Here is a 26,787-nt window from a genome sequence, read left to right on the forward strand (position 1 = left end):
GCTACTTTACAGAGGATTCCACTAAGCTCTTCCCAAGAACCTAGCAACAGCTTAGCCACAGCATCTGCCAACCACCAGGTAAGTACACCAGGAACACCAGATGCTCTGCCTATAAAGGCGCCATTACAGCGCTCCCTCTGTTCCCATGTGTTCAAGAATTAAGCACCATAAAAAAAATATCTCATTGGGTTTTTTTGTTTGTTTGTTTGTTTCTCTGTGTAGCCCTGGCTGTCCTGGAACTCACTCTGTAGACCAGGCTGGCCTCAAACTCAGAAATCCGCCTGCCTCTGCCTCCCAAGTGCTGGGATCAAAGGCCTGTGTCACCACTGCCCGAAATAAATATTTTAAATAAAATAATCCATAAATTTCTCAAGAAACAGAACTGAAACCCACTGGTTTCACACATTTACATGTTAAAAAAAAAAAAAAAAAGCAGGCTGTGGTGGTGTACACTTGTGTTCTCAACCCTTGGGAGGCTGAGACCAGAGGGCCACTGTGAATCTGAAGTCAATCTGGCTACACAGTGTATCAACAAACAAAACCATAAAAAAAACTCCGTATTAGCCTGTAATCCCAGAAATCACAAACAACTCTCAAGGTTTATTAAGTACATAAATTCGGTAACTTATATAAGCCACTGTTTCTCAAAATTTTGATTCAACTCAGGCTTCTTTGAGGTGTTGGAATTCCCTACACACTTATATTTGAAAACGCTGGCTTTAGCCATGGAGTCATTTCCCACAAAGGGACAGATGGAAAGTGTCATGGGTTTTCAGGTGGTATACTGTCCCTGTGTCATACTACTTCTTACAAACTTTTTCCTCCACTGATACAGATCAAACCCAGGGCCTTGCAATGTTAGGTGAACGCTCAGCCCCTAAGCTACCCCCAGCACATTTTTCTTATCAGCTTTAAAACTCCTTTGAAAACATAAGAACTATTCTTAGCACAACCTCTTGTAAAAACAGGCCACAACTAGATTTGCCCTTGATTCTAAGTTTCCCAGTCCAGCTTTTACACTGTATCTTTTTACCAATTACACTATTTTCTTCCTTCAAATATCTGTTCCAACATAACCTTGAAGCATTTTGAACGTGTCCTTACCTCTTCCTCTCTATATTACATACTGTGCAACAGTGTATCACCAATGTTTATACTTACCATTTGATCTCTGTTCTCTACCCAACCACCCAGGGAAGTCTATGACAGCAGACATTTGTTGTTTTGCACTACCAGGAAAACAAGTTTCAGGAAAATTAGGCTCTCAATAAATAAATCTACCCTCAAAATTACACAACAGATACCACAAAGGAAGTGTGTACTTTATGGGAAATAATCCAACAGGTTTAAAAAAAAATGTTCAAAGACAAACTTGACAAGTAAAGTTGTTTTGAGTAGCCACAGATATTTCAAATAAAGGGAGTTATTAAAGTTAAAGCACTTGTCCTGAAGTGTGGGCCACACATTTAAATCCTAGCATTTTGGAGGCAGAGGCAGGGGATCTCTGTGAGTTCAAGGCCAGCCTGGTCGCAGAGTGAGTTCCAGGACAGCCAAGGTTACAAAAAAATTCAAAATAACTAAAGGTCTTGAAAAAACCAAAATAGCCAGACAGTGGCGGCGCACACCTTTAATCCCAGCACTTGGGAGGCAGAGGCAGGAAGATTTGAGTTCGAGGCCAGCCTGGTCTACAGAGTGAGTTCCAGCACAGCCAGGGTTATACAGAGAAACCAAAAAAAAAAAACAAAAAAAACAAACAAACAAATAAATACATGTTAAAGCACTTTTGCCAGGCATATACATGTTAAAACACTTTTGCCAGGCATGTCTGGGATAGGATTACAAATCCTAAACTAATCTGGACTACATATTAAGCCTCTATCTCAAATAACAAAAGTTAAAATACTTTTCACTATTCCACAAAGCAAGCTTAGTTTTTTTTATTATATATTTATGTATTTATTTATTATATGTAATTACACTGTAGCTGTCTTCAGACACACCAGAGGAGGATGTCAGATCTCGTTATGGATGGTTGTAAGCCACCATGTGGTTGCTGGGATTTGAACTCAGGACCTTTGGAAGAACAGTCAGTGCTCTTAACCGCTGAGCCATCTCTCCAGCCCACAAGCTTAGTTTTTAGTCTCTCTTGAAGCATACCATTATTTTAGTTAACTAAAATAATAAGCAAATTTCAATTATAATTCCTAGGTCTCTCTACAGACCAGTTCTACTTTCTTTGATCTTATCCACAAGTGTTCCTGGCTAGTTCAACTAGTTTGGCAGCTTTCAAGTTTGGCAAAGCAAGAAGTTACTTTGCTTTTTTTTTTTTTAACAACTCCTCACAATATTTCAATACTACAAACTTTTGAATACTATCATTTCGCCTGCTGTCCACCATTTGATTAAACAAACAAAACTTTAGATTCTATTGACAGCTAGGCTCCAAATATGGTATGCTCAGTCTGATTTGAAAAATACTTTGCTGTTTTATAAAAATTATTAGCTCTAAGAGACAAGACTTGCCTGACTAAAAGTCTTTTGTGTGCGTGTGTGTATACAAGCCTATACACACAGTAAGATAATGAGTAATGCAATGTGAAAAAGCATCACTTCAGATTATAATGGCCCAATTTCTATTTAAAGCATTATATGCCATTGGAAATACTTTCTACTCTTACCACTGAAAAACTGATCTCAGATATCTCAGTAAGTCATATTACTAGATATACTAGGTAAGTATCAATATGCGCCTCATTGGTTAGTTAAAATAGCGTCTCTTATAAACCAGGCTGACCTCAAACTTGTGATCCCTCCATCTCTCAAGTGCTGGAATTATAGGTAGGCACTAATCCAGCCTTAATGTGCAATCTAAATCATACTATATATATCACATCAAGACATTATAGAATCAACCAAAAAACCTTGATGGATTAATATAGAGAATGCTTACAATTTTAAAATTCGTTTTAAGCTATTCATCTACAATTTTACCTTTTACGTAAATATAGTACTGCCCTTATTATCAAACAAGCAACTATGATCTCTAAAGAGGATTTTAAAACCCAACTCGACAATTAAAGATTAAGACAACTAAAAAAGAAAAAGACAACTCTGAAAGCCAACTCCTTCTAAACTCACTTCTGTACTTTCAAAATGTTAAAACTGTAACTTAGGGGAAAAAACTGACAACAAAAATCAGATTCCTGAGGCCTGAGGTGGAGAGGGCAGCACAGGGTTATAGCCCCAACCTCTGCAGGATGAAGCAAGCATCACAACTTAATCAAATCCCTATCTCAAAAAGCTAAGCAAAAAGGGTCAGGGAGCACTTGCCTGTCTTTACAATAGGGAGGAGGGAGACCTCAATATCTTCAACTGCTACTGTACCCTCAGTCGTCAAATGCTTGGTGAAACTACAACAGGGAACACCTTAAACAGCCATTATTTAGGGGGAAAAGATCATCTGTTTTAGCTTTTAAGAGCCAGGTGAGTATCAAATTCACTTTTTACCATATATCCCTGGAAAGTAACATGGCCCAAGATACCAATACATCCCACTTATCTACTCCAAGTAACATAACCAGAAGCTGCACTGTGTAATTCCTTTATTGTCTGCATGATAGTGCTTCAGCAACACTACAACCACAGAGAACAATTTCCAAGGACTGCACTTTTTCAGCCGGGGGAGGGGATCACAGTCTACAGACTCATTTACTCATATTAGACAAGATTAACCTCATTCAAAATTTACTGCATGTTTATAAATTCACACAAATACAGAAAACTGATGCAATTAAACAAAATCTTTAGGATCTTTTTTTTAATCCTCCATTTTAACCTTTTCTGCAGGCTCTGATTTTTGCTTCATAATCACCAATGGTTATGGTTCAACTTAACTACATCAATTATAAACCTCTTATAGTCTTAAAGAAATGTAAGTGAAAATTACAATTTCTTTCAAAAAGGTTTTGAAATTTCAAACTCCAAATGTCTCCCCCCTCCCACCTCTTCAGACATCTCAAATAAACTAAAAATAACCCATCTCACCTGCAACATTCAGTAACAGCAATCACTTGTATAAAATTTTAACTATGCCCCCAGTTATTTTAAGACACAAAAAAATGGCTGTCTACCAATCTGTCTGTCACAAGTTAGAACACTACATTTAAGAATCAACATGAGGGTTTCAAGTTTCCTCCAGTTTAGGCATTTATACCTTTGTGCTTATTTTGTTTCAGGATGTTACTATAGCATTGATATTTGTATAACCATATTTATGTACCTTAAAATGTAATCACTTAAAACGCTAAGAATTACATTTACGGTGGAGCTTTGGGAACTTTAAAAAGCAACTAAAATGTTAAGTGTGAATTAGCCTCATTTTTAGAGATATTTCTATTACTGTGAAACTGAGGACTTTACGCTTTAGTTGCGTCTTGAATCAAAAATCCCTCTGCACCAATAGGAGCCTACAACATAGCACCTTTTCTCATCTGCTTTAAGTTGAATGTTTGATTTACTTACAGCCTTCTGTTTCTCCTACATCTTTGGTAAAAGCTCCATTATACAATATGGCCAAAACGTGAAGGACCAATACTGTCCAACTTTACCATGATATCCGGCTTGATTTTAATTTTCAGACACCCTCATAAACAAAACCATTCCACCTTTTCCAGGATACTGCCTGTGCAGTCTACATTTCCCAAATTCCCTAAGTTTAATTCCTTGAGGATCACTAAACTAATCCTTAAGGCTACAGAAGAACCAGATGCTGCTTCACAATTCGGAATCAACATTAACATTTGGTTCAAAAAGTTACTATAGTGGTCTCAATCTAGTTACTGGTCCTAACTAGATCATCTTAAGATCTGGATATGACCAGCACAATGCTTACCCTTAAAAGTTAATTTACATTCATTGTCATCTGTAGGTTCTTTCCCTCCAGCCTACCTCCCCTTTGCCATCCAGGTCTACACCATTCATTCAGCACATTTCCTTCCTTAAAGGAGATATTATACTACCGAACCAACAGGATATCTGCATGAGTAAATCCTACAATCAAGCAAAACTAAATACCTTTTTAAAATAAAACATCTTTTCCAGTGTCTTAATGGAGATGTAGATCACTCATCTCTTTAAAAAAAAAATGGTCATGTATCTTTAGTCTAATCAGTTGCTGTAAAACAGGAATGTGTATTTTCTTTCCAGCATGTAATTTGACTTTTTAAGCGTTTTATTAGTGAGCACAGTAATGTTTAATAATTTTAAAACTACTGGTCTTAAGACATTTGAAACATGGTACATATTCCAGTTTTGCCCAAAAGTCACTTTAAAATATCTACAAATATTTCATCTGTGTGGCATACAGCATTATTGCTCCATTTTCTGGAAAGAGTATTTTTAAAGGTAAGGTAAGAGGCAAACAAGTGCTAACTTTGCAGTGAAAAAGACTTGCACCCTTTACGGGTTATGCTTGTTTTATGCGGCAAAGTTAGCTCTGGTAAAGGGAACTTGAGTTTTACTCCTACTCATGCACATTAATGGCTGACACTTCAAGGGATTCCTTACATTACCTGCCTGACACACTGATGTGCAACTGAACATTACACTGGTATTACTCATTATTTGCCACTGTAGGCTTAGTTCACCATACTGGTCTTGGCTATAAAAGGTCACATTTGAAACTGCTAAAGTTAGAGCTAACAAGGAAGGGGGAAAGGCCTTAAATATAAAAGACAAACGGCAGTTTGATTAAGCAATAATTTTCAGTTTACTAGATGAAACAGACTCGGAACACAGTCTGCATGAATGCAAAATAAGCCATCTACAGCAAGTGATAAGAAACTGGGCAAAAGGAAAAAAGCATACATGGGAGAGATTCTCTCGAAATAAAAAAATCAAACCATTATTATAAAGGACTTTACCAAGAGTTGCTATTACCCCACCCCGTTTGCTGGAAGTCACAAGAGCATCTAGCACTGTATTCGTGTCAAATGTCAGATCAGAGCATCCTAACGCAAAGCCAAAAGAAAAAAAGGAAACAAAGAAACCCCCAACCCCACTAAACTGTAGAACAGTAACTCCAGAGTTCAGATTCAAAAAAAGAGTGGCAATTGAAAGAGGTGATGATGGTGGCGATAATCCTATGAATGGGTTTTTGATTTCTCTCCTTCCGGGGGATGGGTGGAGGATGCTCATTAGGATTTGTAGTTAGAGGTTAACCATGTGAGCCCCTCATAGAGTCCGTCCCCGGAGGTGGCACAGGAGGGCTGCACATACCAGTTCCTGTCCCGAATCCGGGTCAGGCCCAGTTTCTCCTGGATCTCATGGGGTTTCATGGCATCAGGCAGGTCCTGCTTGTTGGCGAAGATGAGGATTATGGCGTCCCTCATCTCCCGGTCATTGATAATGCGGTGCAGCTCCTGGCGGGCCTCGTCGATGCGGTCGCGGTCGGCGCAGTCTACCACGAAGATCAGACCCTGGGTCCCGGTGTAGTAATGCCGCCAGAGCGGCCGGATCTTGTCCTGGCCGCCCACATCCCACACGTTGAACTTGACGTTTTTGTAAGTCACCGTCTCCACGTTGAAACCCACCGTGGGAATGGTGGTCACAGACTGGCCCAGCTTCAACTTGTACAGGATCGTTGTCTTGCCGGCTGCGTCCAGGCCCAGCATGAGGATCCGCATTTCCTTGTTCCCGAAGATCTTGGATAGCACCTTCCCCATCGCGTCGGAAGAGCCGGGGCCGGGGGCATTCAGGTGTCCCGGGTCCCCTCAGCTACAACACCGCCGCCGCCGCGAGCCCGAAACGTAGCCGCCCCGCCGCGAGGACGCCCTGCGGCCTGCGCGAAGCTGCCTGCTTAGGGGCAGGGGCCCGGCCTGCGCTCACTCGGGCATCGCCCGCCGCCGGGGCCCTGCGTCTGCGCCGGGAGAGCCGCCGCCCTGCTGAGGCGAGGCGCGGCCGGCCCGGAACTGCCCTTCCCCCCGCAGGCGCCGCTCGAGCGCCGCCGACAGCTCCTCCGCCGCCTCGGCACGCGGCGGGCCAAACTACGGCCCTCCCGCCGGCCTGCGAGCACCGGGCTCGGCACCGACCCTGGTCACCCGACGAAGAGCGCGGCTCCGCGCCCCGTCAGGTCATGGATCCTCGCGGGAACCTCGGTGCTGCCTGCAGGGACACAGAGAGGGAGAAGGGAGTTACCGCCAGGACTCCGAGAGTGCCGAGAACGACGCGACCCGCCTTTCGGGCTCGGCCCTTGAGGTTACCTCCAGCCGCCGCCCCAAGCGCGGGTTCCCTCCGGCCTCCACCTCCTCCTCCCAGCTCTGCTGCCGCCGCTGCCGGAAAAGGCGCCGAGGAAACCGCCTCACTTCCCCTCCCGACTGCGCATGCGCACCTCAGCCCGACCGTTCGGAAGAGCGCGACCTCTGAAAGGAGAGTGGCCCGCGCGCTTAACGTCACGGGCGCCACGCGCCGGAGGCGGGGCTACGGCGGCTCGGGGGGCTCACGCAGGCGCCTCGCGGAACCTGCTGGCGTGGGGCTGGCCGCGCGCCCACCTGTCGCTCTACCAGGGTCTCTGCGGTTTTCCTTCGCCGCCACTCGAAGGCGGGGCGCAGATCCACTGAGGGTGGGCTTCGTCGGCCCTTAGGACCAACGCCCCCACCCACGCTTCCCAGGCTTGCTCCCGGACCCCCTGCGCGAAGTCCCTCCCGCTCGCCCCAGCCTTCCGCACCCGGGTCTCCCTTTTACCCCGTCGCCTCCCGACTTCCTTTAGTTTCCTGGAAGACACGTGGGAGGCCAGTGTTCCATAGAATCCGCCAAAGTAACCCGCACTTTTTTACTCGTGTCGGGTTTGCCCCTACGCCCTGCCTTTGAAAGTTTAAACTCGTTCTCTTTGCAAGTCTGGTCTGAACCACCCGCATTTCTTAAGAAAGACACTATCAGGGCCGACGAGATGTCTATGTGGGTAAAGCCTGCCACCGAGAGGGCGAATCCGCCTTCATTCCCCTGGAAGGAGAGAACCAACTCCCTTAAATTGACTTCTGATCTTCACGCACAATAAGGAAACTATTTGGGTTTTGTTTTTATTTTCAAATACTTTTTTCATTTAGTGTGCGTATGCAGAGAGGTCAGAGGACAACTTGCCAGAGCCAGGTCTCCCCTTTCTTCTTGTGGGTCCCAGGTATCAAGTCATTAAGCTTGGTGCCCAGCACTTTTACCTACTTACCCATCTTGCTGGCCCAGGAAACCTTTTTGTATTAAATGAATAATGTTAAGGTTAAAGGAAGGTGGAATTTTTAATACAGACAAAAATAAACACAAGAAGAAAAAACTAAGTTCAAGGAAGTTGCTACAACAGCATATGATAATATACTGTTTTTATTTTATAATTTAAAAAGATTGAAGTCATCAACTAAACTTGATGGCTCCCACCTATCCCAAAACTGATGAGGCTGAGGTAGAGGGTCCTGTAAATTCTAGGTTAGTCTAGGCTAGAGAGTGTGTCACTCTATTTAACAAGTGCTGGCCTCACATTCACTCAGGATTATCTGAAATTAATTATTCCCAGCCTCCACCTCCCAGGACAAGGGGTGGGCTATTACAGGTGTGACCCAATGGACCAACAGGTACTTTAAACCACAGCAGGCTTTTTGCTTGGGTGCTGACTGAAGATCTGAACTCTGGCACATAAGGCTTACAAAGCAAGTGCTTTTTATCCACTAAGCCATCTCCCTAGCCCCAAACAATAATTGATTAAAAAAATAAATTACAGTACAAAATAAATAGCTATGGTCATAAAATAGTCGCTAATAGTAAGAATTAAACTCTGCATACCATGCTTTTTAAAAATCGGTCAGTTTGGGAGCTGACTGATACAGCTCAGTGATTAAAACACTTGCCTCCCACCCTGACTTGAATTCTTGAGACCCACATGGAGGGAGGAAACCTTACTCCTACAAGTAACTCTGAACTCCACTAGCACACAGTGGCATAGACACACACACACACACACACACACATCAAGCAAATGTAATTTAAAGACATCCAAGGTGGTGTGTGCCTTTAAAGCCAGCACTGGGGAGACAGAGACTGATAAATATCTCTGAGTTTGAGGCCAACCTGGTCTATATATGCAGCTCCAGGCCAAGTCAAGGTTACATAGTGAGATCCTATCTCAAAAAAAAAAAAAAGGTAAATTTTAAGATATTCAAAACACTCCAAGTGGTAATAATTTAGGCAACTATTAAATCATACTACAGATGAAACATTTTATTTTCTTGACTCCTTCTGGAAAATAATTATTTGACTTTTCTATTATGGTAATTGTACATAATCAGTTTCGTTTAGACCTTTTCAAGTGTGTACATAATCTTTTTCAGGTTTTCTCATTCTCTGTTACCTTCTCTCTCTCTCTCTCTCTTTTTTTTTTTTTTTTTTTTTTTTTTGTTTTTTGGATTTTGGTTTTTTCCAGACAGGGTTTCTCTGTGTAGCCCTAGCTGTCCTGGAACTCACCCTGTAGACCAGGCTGGCCTCGAACTCAGAAATCCGCCTGCCTTTGCTCCCAGAGTGCTGGGATTACAGGCGTGCGCCACCACCACCCCATGCCTGTTACCTTCTCTTAATCCTTTCCACCGACTTTCTTTTCAACTAGTCCCCCTTCTACTTTCATGTCTTTTTTTCTTTTGTGACCCAGTGATTTCATTAGTGTTGTTTACAGGAACATGGCGCCTTACCAGTAGTTCCACCACTTACAACATGCCTCTCCTTCCCCTTTCAACTGTCAGCTGCATATAAAATGGGGAGAGGAGAGAAATATGAGCTCCTCCCACTTCCATTGAAAGGATAGAAAATAATACAGCCTAACTCTAATGACCCCAAGAAGTCAGAAGTTTAAAATGCTATCTCGCTTTGTTAGAAACTAGGTAAAAGGTCACATTCCAGAGCCTGCCCTTTGTTTAGAGCTAGCAGGAAAGGCCTTGAATAGGTGATCCTGGCCCCATAAGGTAACTGGAAATGGGCTAAGCTTATCTTGCTTCTGTAAACTGCTTACACCATTACCCCTATGCAGGAGTTCACGCAGCTATAGATATTCAAGAAAACAGGAAACTAATTGGTCCACTGAGCGTGGGCTCCGATAATTTAAACTGATTGGCCTAAAACTATGGAGCGGTACAAATCGATTGGCTCGAATTTCGTGGGCTCTCCATGCTAAGAAATGATTGGTTTGTGATTCGCGGGCTTTGTCGTAAACTTATAAAAGCTGTCGCAATTCAGCACTCATGCTCCACAATCCTCTATCCCTGTGCGGTGTACGGCTGTGGAACCCAGAATTCTGGAATAAAGAAATCCTCATGGTATTGCATCGAGACCGTGGCAGACTGTGATTGAAGCTCATGCTGAGGAGGAATGGATACAGAAAATGTGGTATATATACACAATACTCAGCAATTAAAAGCAATGAATTCATGAAATTTTTAGGCAAATGGTTGGAACTGGAAAATATCATCCTAAGTGAGGTAACCCAGTCACAAAAGAATACACATGGAATGCAATCACTGATAAGTGGATATTAATTAGCCCAGAAGCTCTGAATACCCAGGGCACAAATAGCATATCAAATGACTCCCATGAAGAAGTGAGAAGAGGGCTCTGATTCTGGAAAGGCTTGATCCAGCATTGTAGGGGATATAAGGAGAAAAAGGGCCAGGCGGTGGTGGCGCACGCCTGTAATCCCAGCACTTGGGAGGCAGAGGCAGGCGGATTTCTGAGTTCAAGGCCAGCCTGGTCTACAGAGTGAGTTCCAGGACAGCCAGGGCTATACAGAGAAACCCTGTCTCGAAAAAACCAAAATCAAAAAAAAAAAAAAAAAACCAAGAAAAAGGAGGGCGGTGATTGGAGAATGGGTGGAGAGAAGAAGGCTTTTGGGACATATGGGAAGGGGGGAACTGGGGAAGGGGAAATCATTTGGAATGTAAACAAAGAATATAGAAATTTTTTTTTAAAAAAGGAAAAAACTGACATAATAGTAAACTGAAAAAAAAAAAAAAAGAAGAAGCTCATGCTGATACACAACAACCACTTTGACCTCTCTTCTTCGGACTTATTCCCAAATGAAGAGTTAGGGAAGATAAAGATGAGCAAGTACATCCACTCTCCTGCCTTGGTGTGCCATAGGATTTGCGTGAGTAAACTGTGCTCAGCCAATTAACTAATCGGTGTGGTGTTCTAGGATTTGACATTTGAGAGATTCAGAGTTCCAAAGTTTTAGCTTTGCTCTCAGCACTCCAAAGGTAGTGAGATCCGTGAGTTCAAGGCCAGCTTTACCTACATTGTGAATTCCAGACCAGTCAGAGCGACACAAAGTGAAATCCTGTCTTAATCAGAAATTAGACTTTCGTTTTGTTTTGTTTTTTGAGCCCAGCAATGGTAGTGCTGGCTCATGCCTTTAATCCCAGCACTCAGGAGGCAGAGGTAGGGGTATATCTCTGAGTTCAAGGTCAACCTGATCTACAGAATGAGTTCCAGGTCAGCCAGGGATACACAGAGTAACATTGTCTCAGGGGAAAAAAATAAATTTGACTTTTAATACCAGAAGAATAATTTTAAGCTAAAACTAGTCTATCATTTCAGCAGAAACTGGGACAGACTTTACAATGTTGATAGTCTTGAGTTATTTTTAAATAAACAGAGAGGCTCAGTCATTCGGGCTGTTTTAATTCAGTTAATTACTGACTATTCCAAACTTAATAGTTAAGTACTAAGACAACACTGCACGCAGTATTGGTGACGACACTCATGGGGTCTGTGTTACTGGCTCCTTGGTTGTGGGTCCGATGCAGTAACCCAGTGGCTACATCTTGGTGCTGAGTGTCTGCCTTTCAGGAGACACTCAAGCGAAACCAAGGCTCTGAGGGCTGAGACCCTCGTTCTTCAAAGAGCATTGCTATCTAATATTGTCATTTTCAAGTATGTTGGTTTGCCTTCATAGCTATCTTGGGGGAGAAAGGCAGGTTGGACATGCTCTGGAGATTTCAACTTCAAATTTCCCAACACCCAGGCTTTCTGCTTTCACTCTGGTTTTACTTGTTTTCACCTTTACACAATGACTGATTAATATGTGTGTGTGTGTGTGTACACATATATGCATATATATATATGAATACTAACTTCTAGTTAGTGATGTCACAATGGTACTAAACAGTCAGTAATTTCAAGTATCTCACAAGATTAGTACCCTGTTGCTCTTTTGCCTCTAGCATAGAGTTTTTCACTTTATCTGCCTAAATTGTAGGTTAAAGGTCACTTTTTCAAAGGAATCCTAACTTGGTGGGTAATCCTAAATTAGAAGAGCATTCCATCTATACGATCCAGAAAAAGAAAAAGAACAAAAGCTAACTCTTTAAATCTCAACTAAGAATCGGTAAAATAGCAAATTTATTATTTAAAACTTAGACTAAGCCGGGTAGTAGTGTGTACCTGTAATCCCAGCACTCTGGGAGGCAGAGGCAGGTGGATTTCTGAGTTCAAGGCCAGCTTGGTCTACAGAGTGAGTTCCAGGACAGCCAGGGCTACACAGAGAAACCCTGTCTCGAAAATACAAAAACAAACAAACAAACTTAGACTAAAGTAAAGTGAAAGTCCGTAAGGTGATAGACGTGAGGAGGAGGAAGGCGGAAGAAAGGGAAACAGACCACACAACCACACGGTGTTAAGGGCGAGCTTGGAAAGGCAGGGCGGGCACTGGGCAAACAACTTGGGGACAGAAGGGAAATGCCACCCCAACCAAACGCCCGAGCCTCTCTGCCCCATATCCTTTTGAGGTTTTGCTTTGTAAGCACATATAGTGTGTGTGCCAAGAACAAACCCAGGAGCAGCTCGACACCGCTCAGAGCCTGCGCGCCGTCAGCCCGCGTTTACCTGCTGTAGCTACTTCTCTGAGATCAGGTTTGAACACAGCGGCCAAGATTTGTGAGTGTGGAAATGGTTGTAAAATCCTAGGTAAATGTTACACTACAATTTAACGACAGCTTAGCTAAGCACAATATGGGTCTTTTTCTATTTTGGCCAAAAAAATCTCAGCAAAAATATGGAAGATATGTTCATGAAACCATGAGTTCAACCCCTAATACTGCCTGTGTGGGGCATCCTGGTTCACATTTTTAGTCCCAGCATTTGAGAGGTGAAGGCAGGAAGATAATGATTTCAAGGTCATCATTAGTTACAAAGTGATTTCAAGGCCAGCCCAGCCTGAGCACATAAAACCCTGTCTCAAAAAAAAAAAAAAAGATCTGACTGACTGGGTATACTGGCACAAATCCTACACCTAGCCCAATGTCAATGTTATTATATATCTACTATAGTTGAGGCTGCGTAGTGTTGTAGGGGGATGGACAAACAGACCCATGAAACACAATGGGGGAAAAGCCCTACACAAATACACCCAACACATAATATAAGTGTGGCCATTTTAGTTATATTCTGGTATACAATTCTTGAGTAACAACTACATTCAAGTTGGCGTACACGTACCAAAACTTTGGTTTCTATTATTGCTATCACAGAAGGTCCAGAGTTGTACTTTACTGTGTTTTGGGTTTAAAAAAATCAGAATTGTTTCACTAGAGTTGTTTTGTTTTTTGTTTTTTGCTTTTTGTTTTTTTGGGGTTTTTTTTGTTGTTGTTGTTTTTTCGAGACAGGGTTTCTCTGTGTAGCCCTGGCTGTCCTGGAACTCACTCTGTAGACCAGGCTGGCCTCAAACTCAGAAATCCACCTGCCTCTGCCTCCCAAGTACACTGTAGCTGTCTTCAGACACACCAGAAGAGGGCATCACATCACATTACAGGTGGTTGTGAGTCACCATGTGGTTGCTAGGAATTGAACTCAGGACCCCTGGAAGAATAGTCAGTGCTCTTAACCGCTGAGCCATCTCTCCAGCCCCCATTCTGATTCTTTACAGCAGTGTTGCAGAGACTTTTTGCTACTTATTTTGAAAATGGTTCCAGTGCTTCTAAGTCTTCTTTTGAAGAATCCTTAGGAATGTTCCTAAGCCTGATGTTGCATTCCGTCAAAATGCTTAGCATATCAATGTGCCTTTCCTGAACTTCTAGTCTCTGCCCTGAAAAAAAGCAAATCCAAATAAATAAATCTTAAAAAAAATAATCAGAATGGATATTCTCAATACTTTCTGTTAAATATTGGGGAAATCTGATCAGAATTGTAATAAATAACGATGCTGTAATAGAATTCTGCTACAATCTAATATGTCAAAACATTTATGTATGGTTGTCAGATGCAAGTCAAATATATCTAAAGAAAAGAAAAATAAGCCTACCAAATATGACACTTGTTAAGTAATTTTTAGCCTTTGGATGTAGTCTGAGTTAACCTGACACAAATTTATTTTTGATTCTTTGGTTTTTTGAGATGGTGACTGACCTTGAACTTTTGATCCTGCCTGCTACCTCCAACTGTCAGGAGTTTACAGGTAAACTCACAATGATCAGATTCTGAGGTGTGGGGGATCTAATCCGTGAAGCTAGGGAGGGTCTCATGCAAGTTGGACATACACTATGCTAACCGGGCTGCGTTTCCAGCCTAGTTTTTGTTTTGAGAAAATATTAATCCCACTAAAGGTCCCTCCTTCAATCAAGGTGCTGCCATTAAGAAAACGTAAAATATCAAAGTGTAATTCTAGTTACTTCGTGGCTCAATTATTAAATGTAATAGAAGCAAGGTCAGACTGCAACGTTCAGGTCCCTAAAATGCACATAAAAGCTATTCTAATAAATATCCTATATGCAGTATCAGGTGACCCCATTATGGTGAACCGCAGAAAAGTCTGTTCACAATGGAGACGCGAGGGCTTAGTATGGAGGACAGAGCTCCAGGACAACCTGTTTAAGTGCCCACGGAGCTCACTCTTCATAGCCGGTTTTCTTTTCGCTCAGCAGGGGCCCTATCCCGCCCTCCCCTATTCCGCCCCCCCCTTCCTTTACGAGCCCCGCCCTTCCTCCGGTTGTTGGCCCCGCCCTCCCTCATGGAGCGCTCCGGACTTTCCCTCTGCTGCTGGTCTTCCCGCCCAGCAACCTTCTGCCTTGAATCTCTTGAGCTGGTGTTGGGAACAGTTCCCCCTAACTTCTCTGTGGCAGCCTCGTCTGTAAACTCTGCGCTCCCCTCCATCCGCCTAGCGGCCCTCATCCAGCATCCTTTCCGCTGTCAGCTTCCTCTGGTCCTCTGCTGCTTCCTCTGTAGCTGCTTTTGGCTCAAGACCAAGACCCCGAAGAGCCCTTCTGTCCGATCCCTTTCTCTTCCTGGTTAAATAACTTAATAGGACTAATTAAGAAACTTCATGAGCCCTAAGTTGTGCTTTGTAGAGAGGTTTACATTCCATTTGCAATGAGAGTGTTATCTATAACAATGTTAGGGCCCAGATTTCATATAATACAGGTTACATTTCAAGAGATTACCTGGGGGTTCAAGGCCCACTTAACCTTCATGGGACGTTCCTGGGACACCCCATCTCACACATTCAAAAGGAAAACCCCACTCAGCCAGACACTACCTTGTTTGTTCTGCAATAAGAAGGAAACAAACAAACAAAAAAAAAAAAAAAAAAAAAAAAGAAGGAAACAAACGTTGTCCCTGATGGAATCCTCCTGTTTCAGCTATTGAGGGGCCTGAGGCAGAACTGCTCTAATTTGGGATTCTAGACCAACTTGGGCAACACCTCAAAAACTTTCTTAAACTCAAAACCTATTTGGCGTATGCAAAATCCACTAAACAGCCCTAACTATTGTGTCGACCATTAATTCATAATACAAGCTAAATGTAGACAGTAGCCAGAGTAACCGATAATGATTCAATTTACACAACCGTATGATGAATCAAATATTTACTGATACTAAATGATAGTGACAAATGAGAAAGGCAGAAAATAAGTTTCATTTACAAGAGTAAGGAAGTTGCTATGGATCTAGAGGCTGTGTATATATAGAAATTGTAGGGGAAACTAGAAAGTCGCTTCTTCCTTAAGGGACCCAACACAGGTGCCCTGTATACACCTGAGTTCTTTTGGTTCTACACTTTTCTGAGTTCTAGTAATCTGGGTGTTTTTCTCCTGTGAATATCCCTCTATTATCTGCTGTTTTTCTCCTGTGAATGTCCCTCTATCAGTGCGGTAGTTTGCAACTTGTGGGATCTGCCTATCAGATATTCACAATTCATAACAGTAGCAAACTTACAATTTAATGGTTGGTGGGTCACCATAACTCAAGGAACTGTATTAAAGAGTGGCACCGTTAGGAAGGTTGAGAACCACAGAGCATACAATGCAGAAGCTCTCACATATAGTAATTTAAACGAGGCAGAAGTGTATTACTACTGACTGTCCAGAGGTAGGAAACCCTGAGCTGGCAGAGTGGCTCGACATTAATCACCCTAAGAGTGGTTTCTTTCTTCCTAGGGTTGGATGTCCTGGATCTGATCACCAAGTCTCCTCCGGGTTTGCATGCTAGGCTAGGCTAGGCGGGGAACGGGGGATTGGGGGCGGGGGTGGGGGCTGCAGCTATTCCCCATTGGCGCCCTCTAGTGCCCAAGAAAGGCTTTCTCTCTCTCTCTCTCGCTCTCTCTCTCTCTCTCTCTCTCTCTCTCTCTCTCTCTCTCTCTCTCTCCCTCTCTCCCTCTCTCCCTCGTTTTATACCTCAAATGCCCTGTGTGGCGGATTTCTTGACCGTCTAAGTCGCCTGTTGCGTGCTGGGATTCCAGGCGTGTGCCACCCTGGGCAGAAGTTATTTTATTTTTAAACAAGAAGTGCAAATTACTCCACTTTCATTCAGGTGCCACTGGTGAGAACTCAAAATGGTAAGAAACCATGAACTGTGATCCACTGGGATAAAAATATCAAACAAAAATATATAATAATAGGGGTAAAAGACTTTGGGTACAACTAACCATCGGCCACATCTTCGTGTTTATTCCTTAAGAGAAGCTCTTTAGTTTATAGAGTCTTTTGTTGCTCTAAATCAAAATCACTGCCGACCTCTCAGGTGCCAGCTTTTGATTTATGTTGGAAAGAGTTGACAACTCTTCCATTGTTTTTGACAGAATTAAGAAGCCACAGGTTTCCCTTCTTGGAAGTCTAGCGATTAACCTTAGAGGAGGGGGAAATAGGAAAACTCAAAGGTCTGTTTATGGTCGGAAAAATGTTCTCTCCCCTTACATGCTTTCTTAACCGAAGCTTGTTCTAAAAACATGACAACACAACTGTAAGGAATCCACATCCATCCCTATCTACCCACGGACTACCTTTCCTCCACAACGGGGGTGGGGTAAGGAACAACACCAGGAATAGGTGAGGGCAGATATTCTAGGTTTCGTTCCTTTCAGCTAGTCGCAACACCTTTTCGGACCCCTAACCTCTGCTACTAGGGGTTATACGATACACTGTATGGTAAACAGTATTTAGAACAGATGGTTCGCTCGTAACCAGCATTTTCCAATACAGAGATGTAGCAGGCATGGAAAGCAACGCGATGCAGAGCAACCGTTTGGGGATCTCCCCCTCTCGCGGCGCTACACCTACGAGCTAGGAAGCAAAGGTCAGTTTTTGAGAGAATACACACGATTTGGAACAAAACACAGGGCCCTAGGATCCAGGATCCAGCGGAAGAAGGCGGGCCCGGGTGACGTCACGCGGCCTCAGCCTCCAGACCGCCCGCGCTGGGCGTGTCTGGGCGTGTGTAAGCAGAAGCTTTGCCCTGCCTCCGGTGACGTCAGGACCTGCTGAATCTCTAGTATCTCCCCGCCGCCCTCGGCGATCGCCGGGCGCGGTGGCGCACGCCTGTAGTCCCAGCTACTCGGGAGGCTGAGACAGGAGGATCGCTTGAGTCCAGGAGTTCTGGGCTGTAGTGCGCTATGCCGATCGGGTGTCCGCACTAAGTTCGGCATCAATATGGTGACCTCCCGGGAGCGGGGGACCACCAGGTTGCCTAAGGAGGGGTGAACCGGCCCAGGTCGGAAACGGAGCAGGTCAAAACTCCCGTGCTGATCAGTAGTGGGATCGCGCCTGTGAATAGCCACTGCACTCCAGCCTGGGCAACATAGCGAGACCCCGTCTCTTTTGGCTCTTTAAATTATTGTTATTATTATAATATTATTATTATTCCCCCCCCCCAACATTAAGGAAGGGTAAAGTATGTTTTTACGGTTTAAAAGAATAGTCAACATACCTATTCCCTTCTATTTTTAATTAACTTTCTTTATTTTTATTGAAATCTTTCTCATTACCACTTTTTCCCACCCTCTTCCCCGCTCAAATGTCCGGTTTTATCTTTCCTTCGCGGTTAATTTGCTAAAGATATTCGGAGACTTGTGGCCGCCTCACTACTGACTCCTACCGGAGTATAGTCAAAACATATGCCCAAAAAGATGTTATTGCCCGAGGAACCAGCAGGGACTGCTAGTTCGTTTAAAAATAATCGGAGAAAAACAGCCGCCTGACAAAAAGCGCTTTTTAAACAATTTACAGAGCTAGGTGTACAGCTTAGTGGAGAATTATAAATTTAGCTATGTCTGTGTTTCTGAGTTATGGAAATTTTTCTGTAATGTCTCCCTACCATTTTTTTTTAAAAATCATACCCATTTATGTTAAATATTATTGAAATAAATATACCATTCGAAAGGTTGAGAACCACTGGCTCAGACCATCTGATCCCAGCTTTTTACCTGTATGTCTCTTTTTTAGTTCATGTTCTTACTGCCATAGTCAGGTCCACCCCTGGATGCTGTGCACAGACGTTGTGCTGTATTGTTTATATCTCTACACTTATGGCTGGTATAACAGTAATAGAAACCATTTACAGAAGGATTAAAGGCACCGGAGCTCCACACTTGACTCAGAGAAAATCTGTTAAGAGCTGGAAAGGTTCCCTCACGTCTGTTGCTCTCTTCTGTACCATGGTTGTACTTTGATTTTAAATGTACCCTGTTGGTCACAATTGTCTATCAATTCTCCCATTTCTAAGTCTCTGTATATGTTTTGGCTGTACATTTAGCCTTCTCTTTGTATTTAGGATAGAATAAAAATTGATGCTTACTACAACATGCTGTGATTTAGATCCCTTTCAAGTGCTGGAAGCTTGGTGCCTGCCCAGTGTAGTGGTGAGAGTTTTTAAAAATCAGAAATGCTATTGTTCTTGGGAGAAACCAGTCTCACTCATGAAGAAACTATTATAAGAAGAAGCCTGGCACATGCATCCCTGCTGCTTCTGCCTCACCTTGTAATGGTCCCTTCTTCCAGTTCCGATGTGCTTCCATTATGAAGCTAGAATGTAGCAGGACAGCAGTCCTTGTTAGATTGAAATAGATGCGGCTACTCAGTTTCAGAGTTCCAGTTTCTAAAACGTGAACTTTGTACATTGTTTGACCTTTGGTATTTTGTTACAACAATAGAAACTAGATTAAGACATTTGCCAACGTTAAAGGTTCATGATCTGGGCATGATAGTAGGTACCTATAACTCCAATACCAGTGAAGCTGGAATCAGGGGGATTTTGAGGACAGCCTGGGTGATAGGATGAGTTTAGACTAGCCTTGACTGTATAGCATGCTGTGTCTCAAGAAACAGAGAATGATGCTTACAAAAATCCTTATGTATTTAGATATAATAATTTGACACTTTTGTGCTTTCTTTTGCTTTTTGGTCACCCATTTCAAGAACTTATAGTGATGTGAATGCTTACGACTTTAAACTTTTAAATACACATTTCACTTATTTAAAAATGCTCGAGTTGCTAAGTGTGTTGGTAATTTCAGCACTTAAAAAGGCAGAGGCAAGAGAATTCAGAGTTCTGAGGCATCCTGGGCTACCCTCAAAAATGACCATTACAACTATACACACACACACACACACACACACACACACACACACACACATACCTCCACTGTCCAAAACTAATTGTTCTTAGTTTTAAAATTGTTTATTACTAATACTAGAACTTTTAAAAAGAAAAATTTAGACTTATTATTAATTAGCATATATTTGACCCTGAATAATTTATGAATTGATAGCATGCAGAACTAGAAGAGGTTCAGAGAACGGTGAGATATGTGGGAGGAGTAATTTTTCTCCTTCTCCCATGGGAACTTTCATTTTATTTTTATCTGACGTCTTTACTTAAAGGAATTCTTGAATATTTGAGGTGCCAAGAATTTATGAAACTCGGGCTATATAGCACCCACCACATTCAACTTGAAAGAGAATTCTACAGTATGCCACAGAATCTTATTTCGGAGAGTAGTGCCCATCAAAATAGGAACCCATCTCTACGGGCTTGTCAGAATCAGGAAAAGCCAACTATTGGTTTTTGCCTGGTCTCAAATTTGCATTTAGAAAGCGCCCTTGCTCTTCTATCCTGAGCGCTACTGTCCTCCTGGGGAAATAAAATGGTTAATGACTTACAGGGTCGCTGTGGAGACCAGCTTTAATCCCCAAACACAAGGGGACGGGGAAGGGGACAGGATTAATCTGGTTAGTGTTCAAGGAAAGGACGCAGTTTCGAGGAGGCAGTTAGTCCTAAGTAGAGTTGTTTTAACACAGTGGAAAACTAATTAATCATGATTTGACACCCCCCCCCCGCCCCAAAAAAAGAAATCGGCTAAATAATACACTTTCGCTTTAAGAAATATTGGGTCATCTCTCTTGCCGTAGAGATAAGCCAAGCGCGCACGCGCAGAAGCATAGCGGTCCTGCGTCGGATCAGCCGCCGAGAGGACTGCGGTAGCGACACGCACCCTAGCCATGAAGAGCCGCTTCAGCACGATTGACCTCCGCGCGGTGCTCGCGGAACTGAATGCGAGGTATGGCAGCGGGAGTGACAAGGCTCGTGCTGGGAGCAGAGGGAATGGAGGCCGGGCACCGGGTGGTCGCGAGACAGAGAGCCTCACTGTTGTCCCAGTGCCTCGGGGATTCGCTAGGCCCGGGGGCGGACCTCGGGGCCGGTGCCCTCGGGAGACCCCCGGGGACCGTGCCGGCCTCTGTCCTTCCCTGGCGCTGGTCCCGAGAGATCGTGCCGGTGTGGCCCGAGTCCCGCAGCGAACGCTTGGAAGAACGGGAGCGATGGTCATTGCACCGGACTGGCGGCCTGGTTTCTTCAGAATTCCCATTCTTCTCCCCAAAGAGAGGTCGCAGGGCCTTTCAGCTGAAACGGGCAGATTTGAACCTGTGTTCTGGACTTGTCTCCTATTCAGCTGTGTGAGCTTTGTCGCATTTTCGGGGACTCGGCTACTCCCACTGCTCCTAATATATCAGGTTAAATTTTACTGTATTTATTTCAGACGAAGGCACTTGTCTGGTGTTCCTGAGACTAACAGGCTTCTCTTGTGCTTAAAAGTCTACAGTTAATTTGAGGATAACCTTCGTAGGCGGTGGCGATATAGTAGCTGAAGAGTTCCTCTTCTGTAACCCCAATAAATGACAGAAAGTTTTTCTTCAACCAAGAGCTTGATTTGTTCTATGTTTCTTTGTTGCAGCTTGCTAGGAATGAGAGTAAACAACATTTATGATGTGGATAACAAGACATATCTTATTCGGCTTCAAAAGTAAGAATGTTTTATAGGATTACTTTTGGTAAATAAATGTGGCGTTCTTGTTACTTATAACCTGCATTTTAACTTTTGTTTTTTAAATTCAGAGAATAAGTTTTGGCAAATTCCCTAAAGAACAATTTGGTTTTCTCTCAAACAGACCTGATTTTAAAGCTACCCTGTTACTTGAATCTGGTATACGTATTCACACAACAGAATTTGAGTGGCCTAAGAACATGATGCCATCTAGTTTTGCCATGAAGGTAAATTTTAAGTTTGGAGCTAAGTTTTAAAATTCCATTTCATTTATTTACTTATCTATTTTGTGTGTGTGTGTGTGTGTGTAAGTGGAAACAACAGACAGGCACAACTTGGGGCTCTCAAGTGAATGTCAGAAGACAACCTGGGGGGAGGTCTGCTGTGGGATGAGGGGTCAGGGGTAAGATCCAATGTAAATCCCCAGACTTGATCTTTGTGCCTTAATTTGCTGGCCTGGAACTGGACTTGTTTGAAACAGAGTTTGCCTGTGTAGCCTTGTCTGAACCAGAACTCCCTCTGTAGACCATGTTGGCCTCAAACTCAGAGATGGGCCTACCTCTGCCTCCTAGGGGCTAGAACTAAAGGAGTGTAGCTTGGAACAGATACAGAGCAGACTGGCCTCACATTTAGGATGGCCTTTCTTCTTGTGCTAGGCTTGTAGTACTTTGCCATTGTCTGTCACTCTTAAAGAATGTTGAGCTGGAATTGGTAGTTCACACCTGTAACACTAACATTCAGAGGACTGAGGTAGGACTGTTAGCCTGGGCTATTGATTGGCATTTTGCCTTAAAAAATAGTAAACAATGACAGCTAACTCTTGGTACTTATTAGTTAAGTGTATTTGTCTACTTAAATGGGAAGATTTTATTTTTGCAGTATGATAAATCAATAGATGCTCTAGTTCTCAAATTTGCTATTATCTTAAAAAATAGAATACAGAAATAACGATTTCAGTTAGAAGTTACTAGAATAAAGGCTTAAGGATTTTACCACCCACTGGGACCTGGCAAGATGACTCAGTGGACAAAAGTCACCTGAGTTTGATCCTTGGAGTTCCCATGGTGACTGGAGAGAACCAGTTCATGAAACTATTTACTGATCTCTGCACGCATACTGTAGCATGCATGTATTACCACACCCCACATAAACAAAAATGAAAACAAGTTTTAAAAAATGCTTTCTATCATAAGCTTTTGTTCTGGGACCATATTGTTTTATTTACCATTTAAATATTCATGGTGTTGTGAAGATAACTTCATAAACTCATACCAAGTGCTTAGGAATTTTCTTTTGTTGTGCAAACGCCTTTTCTGTTTCTTGCTAGTGTCGAAAACATTTGAAGAGTCGGAGACTAGTGAGTGCGAAGCAGCTTGGTGTGGACAGAATTGTGGATTTCCAGTTTGGAAGTGAGGAGGCCGCATACCACCTCATCGTTGAGCTGTACGACAGGGTAAGGTAGACTGAGAGACGGGAGGAAGAGAACCGACGCCCTGTTTGTTTTCACCCCTTCCATTCAGCGTTATGTTTAGTTCATCTTGCTCTATGAGACAGTGTCGTTTTAATTGATGATGCTGTGAGTTCTTATAGTCATGCATCTTTGCTAATCCTTGTCTATCTCTGTGTTGCTGCTGTTGTTCTTGTTTGTTTCTGTAGCCCTGGCTGTCCTAGAACCCACTGTGTAGACCAGACTGGCCTCAAACTCAAGAGATTCGCCTGCCTCTGCCTAGAGCTGGGATCAAAGGCATTGCTACCATCCACCTGCTTTTTCTCTCTCTTAATTCGCTGGGCAGTGGTGGTGCACGCCTGTAATCCCAGCACTCTGGGAGGCAGAGGCAGGCGGATTTCAGAGTTTGAGGCCAGCCTGGTCTATAGACTGAGTTCCAGGACAACCAGGGCTATACAGAGAAACCCTGTCTCTGAAAAACCAAATCTCTCTCTTAATTCATCCACAACTCCTCTTGTTCCTTTTTTTTTTTAAATGAAGTTTTTAAAGAGCCTTTTTTTTAAAAAAATAAATTTTACTTTATTATCAAAACTTTTTTGTTTTTGTTTTTGTTTTTTCCGAGACAGGGTTTCTCTGTATAGCCCAGGCTGTCCTGGAATTCACTCTGTAGCGCAGACTTGTCTTGAGCTCACAGTGATCTGATTGCCTCTGCTTACCTAGTGCTTGTGTTAGAGTGTTAAAGGGTAATTAGAAAATGCCTTTCACATGAAATGCTGATCAGCTGGCTGTGGTGGTGCACACCTTGGAAGGCAGAGGCAGTTGGGTTTCTTTAGTTCAAGGCCAGCTGGGGCTATAAAGTGAGACTTTGCTTTTAAAAAAAAATCCAATTGTGTAAAAAAAATATTTCTTGCATAATACAGATTTCTGGAATCTTCATTATTTTTTACATCTAAGTAATTATTTTTCCCAAGGTGTTTTTTTTTTTTTTTTTTTTTTTATCTTTTATAAAGTAACCATTTTTGTTTAGAAGTAAATTTAGACTTGGGGCTGGAGAGAGGCTCAGTGGTTGGGAGTGCTTGCTTCCTTTGCAGAAAACCTAAGTTCCGTCCCCAGTACCCAAGTTAAATGACTCAAAGCCACCTGTAACTCAGTTCCAAAAGTTGGAGATAGTGGAAAGTTCTTGTACACTAGCTTAGTTTTTACTAATGCTATCTTACATAATCATTAAAATAGTCTTCATTCATAGTTTTCCTGTTCCAATTTATCTCATTGACTTTAGGTAGTTTCCATTTGAAGGATCTGTCTAGGTTCCAGAAGTCCAGTTAGTGATGAATCTGGAGTGAATCCTAAGGGTTTATGTCTGAGCGTGGACCCCTGGAAGTTCGTTTAGTGTCTGTGGTCTGCGCGGTAGTTGATGCTGAAGAACATATTTGAAAGACTGCTCTTTGCATTCTGTACACCAGAGTTTGACCTTTTTAGCTTTCATGTCTGGGATTTTGAGGAATGGTGAATCTAGGGTTGATTAGGCTCTGTACAAAGGCTTACTGCAGCTCAATATCTTAAGAAACCGAGTTTGTAAGCTTATAATAAATTTGGCCTGCTGAGATGGCTCAGCAGCTAAAAGGGGCTGCCACACAAGCCTGAACATCCTGAGTTACAAACCTGTCCTCTGACACACACCCTGACACATTCATGTGCCACCTGCACCACCACACACAGCATGTAACACATACACATAACTACAGATTTTAAACATACATACATAGGAACAACTCTGAGAAAAGTAACATGAGATCAGAAAGTAGCCTAGCAGAGGGGGATTGTTGATTTATTTAAATTTTAAATAAATAGCAGTAGTGCTTTAAATTTTTCTTTTAAACATTTTCATTTTATTTTACTTTATACGAATGTTTTAGCTGCTGTATGAATGTTTGAAAGTACCTGGTTGCTGCAGAGGTCAGAAGACGTTGAATTCTTTGGTTATAAGATGGTTTGGTTACAGATGGTTATAAGCCACCATGTTGGTACTGGGAATTGAACCCTAGTGGCCCAGAAGAGTAACAAGTAGTGCTCTACGCTGCTGAGCTGTCTCCAGCATCCTACATTTTTTTAATGGATCTTTAAAAAAAAATTGTTTTAATTTTTAACTGTATGTATGTGCACATTCGAATATGGATGCAAATGCTCACAGAGGTCAGAATGTCCTCAGATTTCCCTGCAGCTGGTGTAAGAGGCAGTTGTGAGTTGCCTTCCATGGGTGCAGAGAACTGAACTCAGGTCCTGTGCAATAACAGTGTGTGTTCTTGCGCTCTTAACCACTGGGCCATTTCCCCAGGCTGCTCTAATTTTTATTTTATTTTATTTTATTTTATTTTATTTTGGTTTGTTTTAAACCAGGGCTCTCTGTGTATCCTTGGCTGGCCTGGAATTTGAAATCTTCCTGATTCAGCCTCCTGAATGTTGGGATTATAGATGCTTACCACCACATCTGGCTACATCTCACAACTGTCCTTTCGTAGACATATTATGCTGTTACATAATTCCATGCATCTGTGTTTCATGTTTCCTTGACCTGAATGTTTTGAAACTTTGAGCTTTTGTTTCTGGTTTATGAGATAGAGACTCAAGTGCTTGAGGCTGGCCTCCTGAATCTCCTACTGCTTCCACCTTCTAATGCTGGGATTATAGGCATGTACTAATGCTTGGCTTTGGCGTACTTATTAAAGGTTCCCAACTGTTAGACTTTCATAGTGAAGTAATACAGGTATTTGTGCAATAAAAGGACAAAGAATGTAAAGTTTTTCTAGTTTCTTTGATTGCTTCCAACTTGGAGTCCTCAGAATTGCAATTTAATTAATTGGATTGAGCCAGGGACTCTTATTTAGATGTGACTGGTGCTATTTGTTTTGTAATTTTTTTAAAGATTTGTTATTATATGTAAATACACTGTAGGTGTCTTCAGACACCCCAGAAGAGGACATCAGATCTCTTTACAGATGGTTATGAGCCACTCTGTGGTTGCTGGGATTTGAACTCAGGACCTTCCGAAGAGCAGTTGGTGCTCTTAACTGCTGAGCCATTTCACCTGCCTAGTTTTGTAATTTTACTATAAGTAGGTCTTTGTTATTGTTTTTTTGTCGTTGTTTTGTTTTGTTTTTTTTTGAGACAGGGTTTCTCTGTATAATTCTGGCTGTCCTGGAACTTACTCTGTAGACTAGGCTGGCCTCGAACTCAGAAATCCGCCTGCCTCTGCCTCCCAAGTGCTGGGATTATAGGCGTACACCACCACGCCCGGCAAGTAGGTCTTTTTTTGTTGTTTTTTCAAGACAGGGTTTCTCTGTGTAGCCCTGGCTTTCTTGAAACTCTATAGACCAGGTTGGCTTCTAACTCAGAAATCCGCTTCTGCCTTCCAAGTGCTGGGATTAGAGGTGTGCGCCACCACTGCCCAGCTATAAGTAGGTCTTATGAGAAATCTTTTTCAGTTTTTAAGATGTTTCAAGACTGATTTGAAAAGGATTAATAATATAAATTAAATTAAAATTATTTACTCTATTGCAGGGGAACATTGTTCTTACAGATTATGAGTACCTAATTTTAAATATCCTAAGGTTTCGAACTGATGAAGCAGATGATGTTAAGTTTGCTGTTCGTGAACGCTATCCCATAGATCATGCCAGAGCTGCTGAACCTCTGCTGACTTTGGAAAGGTACGGTTAATGTCACACTTACTA

At 42.6% G+C, this 26,787-nt stretch overlaps 2 protein-coding genes across 2 annotated transcripts in view; one reads left to right on the forward strand and one right to left on the reverse strand.

The window, feature by feature from the left end:
- Positions 1-3,585: 3,585 nt before the first annotated feature.
- Arf6 (ADP ribosylation factor 6) lies at positions 3,586-6,722 on the reverse strand. The gene has a single exon (XM_052185746.1). The coding sequence runs from the start codon at positions 6,720-6,722 to the stop codon at positions 6,195-6,197; it is 528 nt and encodes a 175-aa protein (XP_052041706.1). The 3' UTR covers positions 3,586-6,194.
- Positions 6,723-20,720: 13,998 nt separating this feature from the next.
- Positions 20,721-26,787, forward strand: part of Nemf (nuclear export mediator factor) — a 48,502-nt gene continuing 42,435 nt past the window's right edge. The window contains exons 1-5 of the mRNA XM_052185748.1: positions 20,721-20,847; positions 21,520-21,588; positions 21,734-21,836; positions 22,937-23,062; positions 26,615-26,763. Of these exons, the coding sequence (XP_052041708.1) occupies positions 20,789-20,847; positions 21,520-21,588; positions 21,734-21,836; positions 22,937-23,062; positions 26,615-26,763 (506 nt within the window). The 5' untranslated portion in view covers positions 20,721-20,788. The remainder of the gene's footprint in view (positions 20,848-21,519; positions 21,589-21,733; positions 21,837-22,936; positions 23,063-26,614; positions 26,764-26,787) is intronic.

The sequence above is a fragment of the Apodemus sylvaticus genome, chromosome 6 (genome assembly GCF_947179515.1).
Source record: "Apodemus sylvaticus chromosome 6, mApoSyl1.1, whole genome shotgun sequence".
NCBI lineage: Eukaryota > Metazoa > Chordata > Mammalia > Rodentia > Muridae > Apodemus > Apodemus sylvaticus.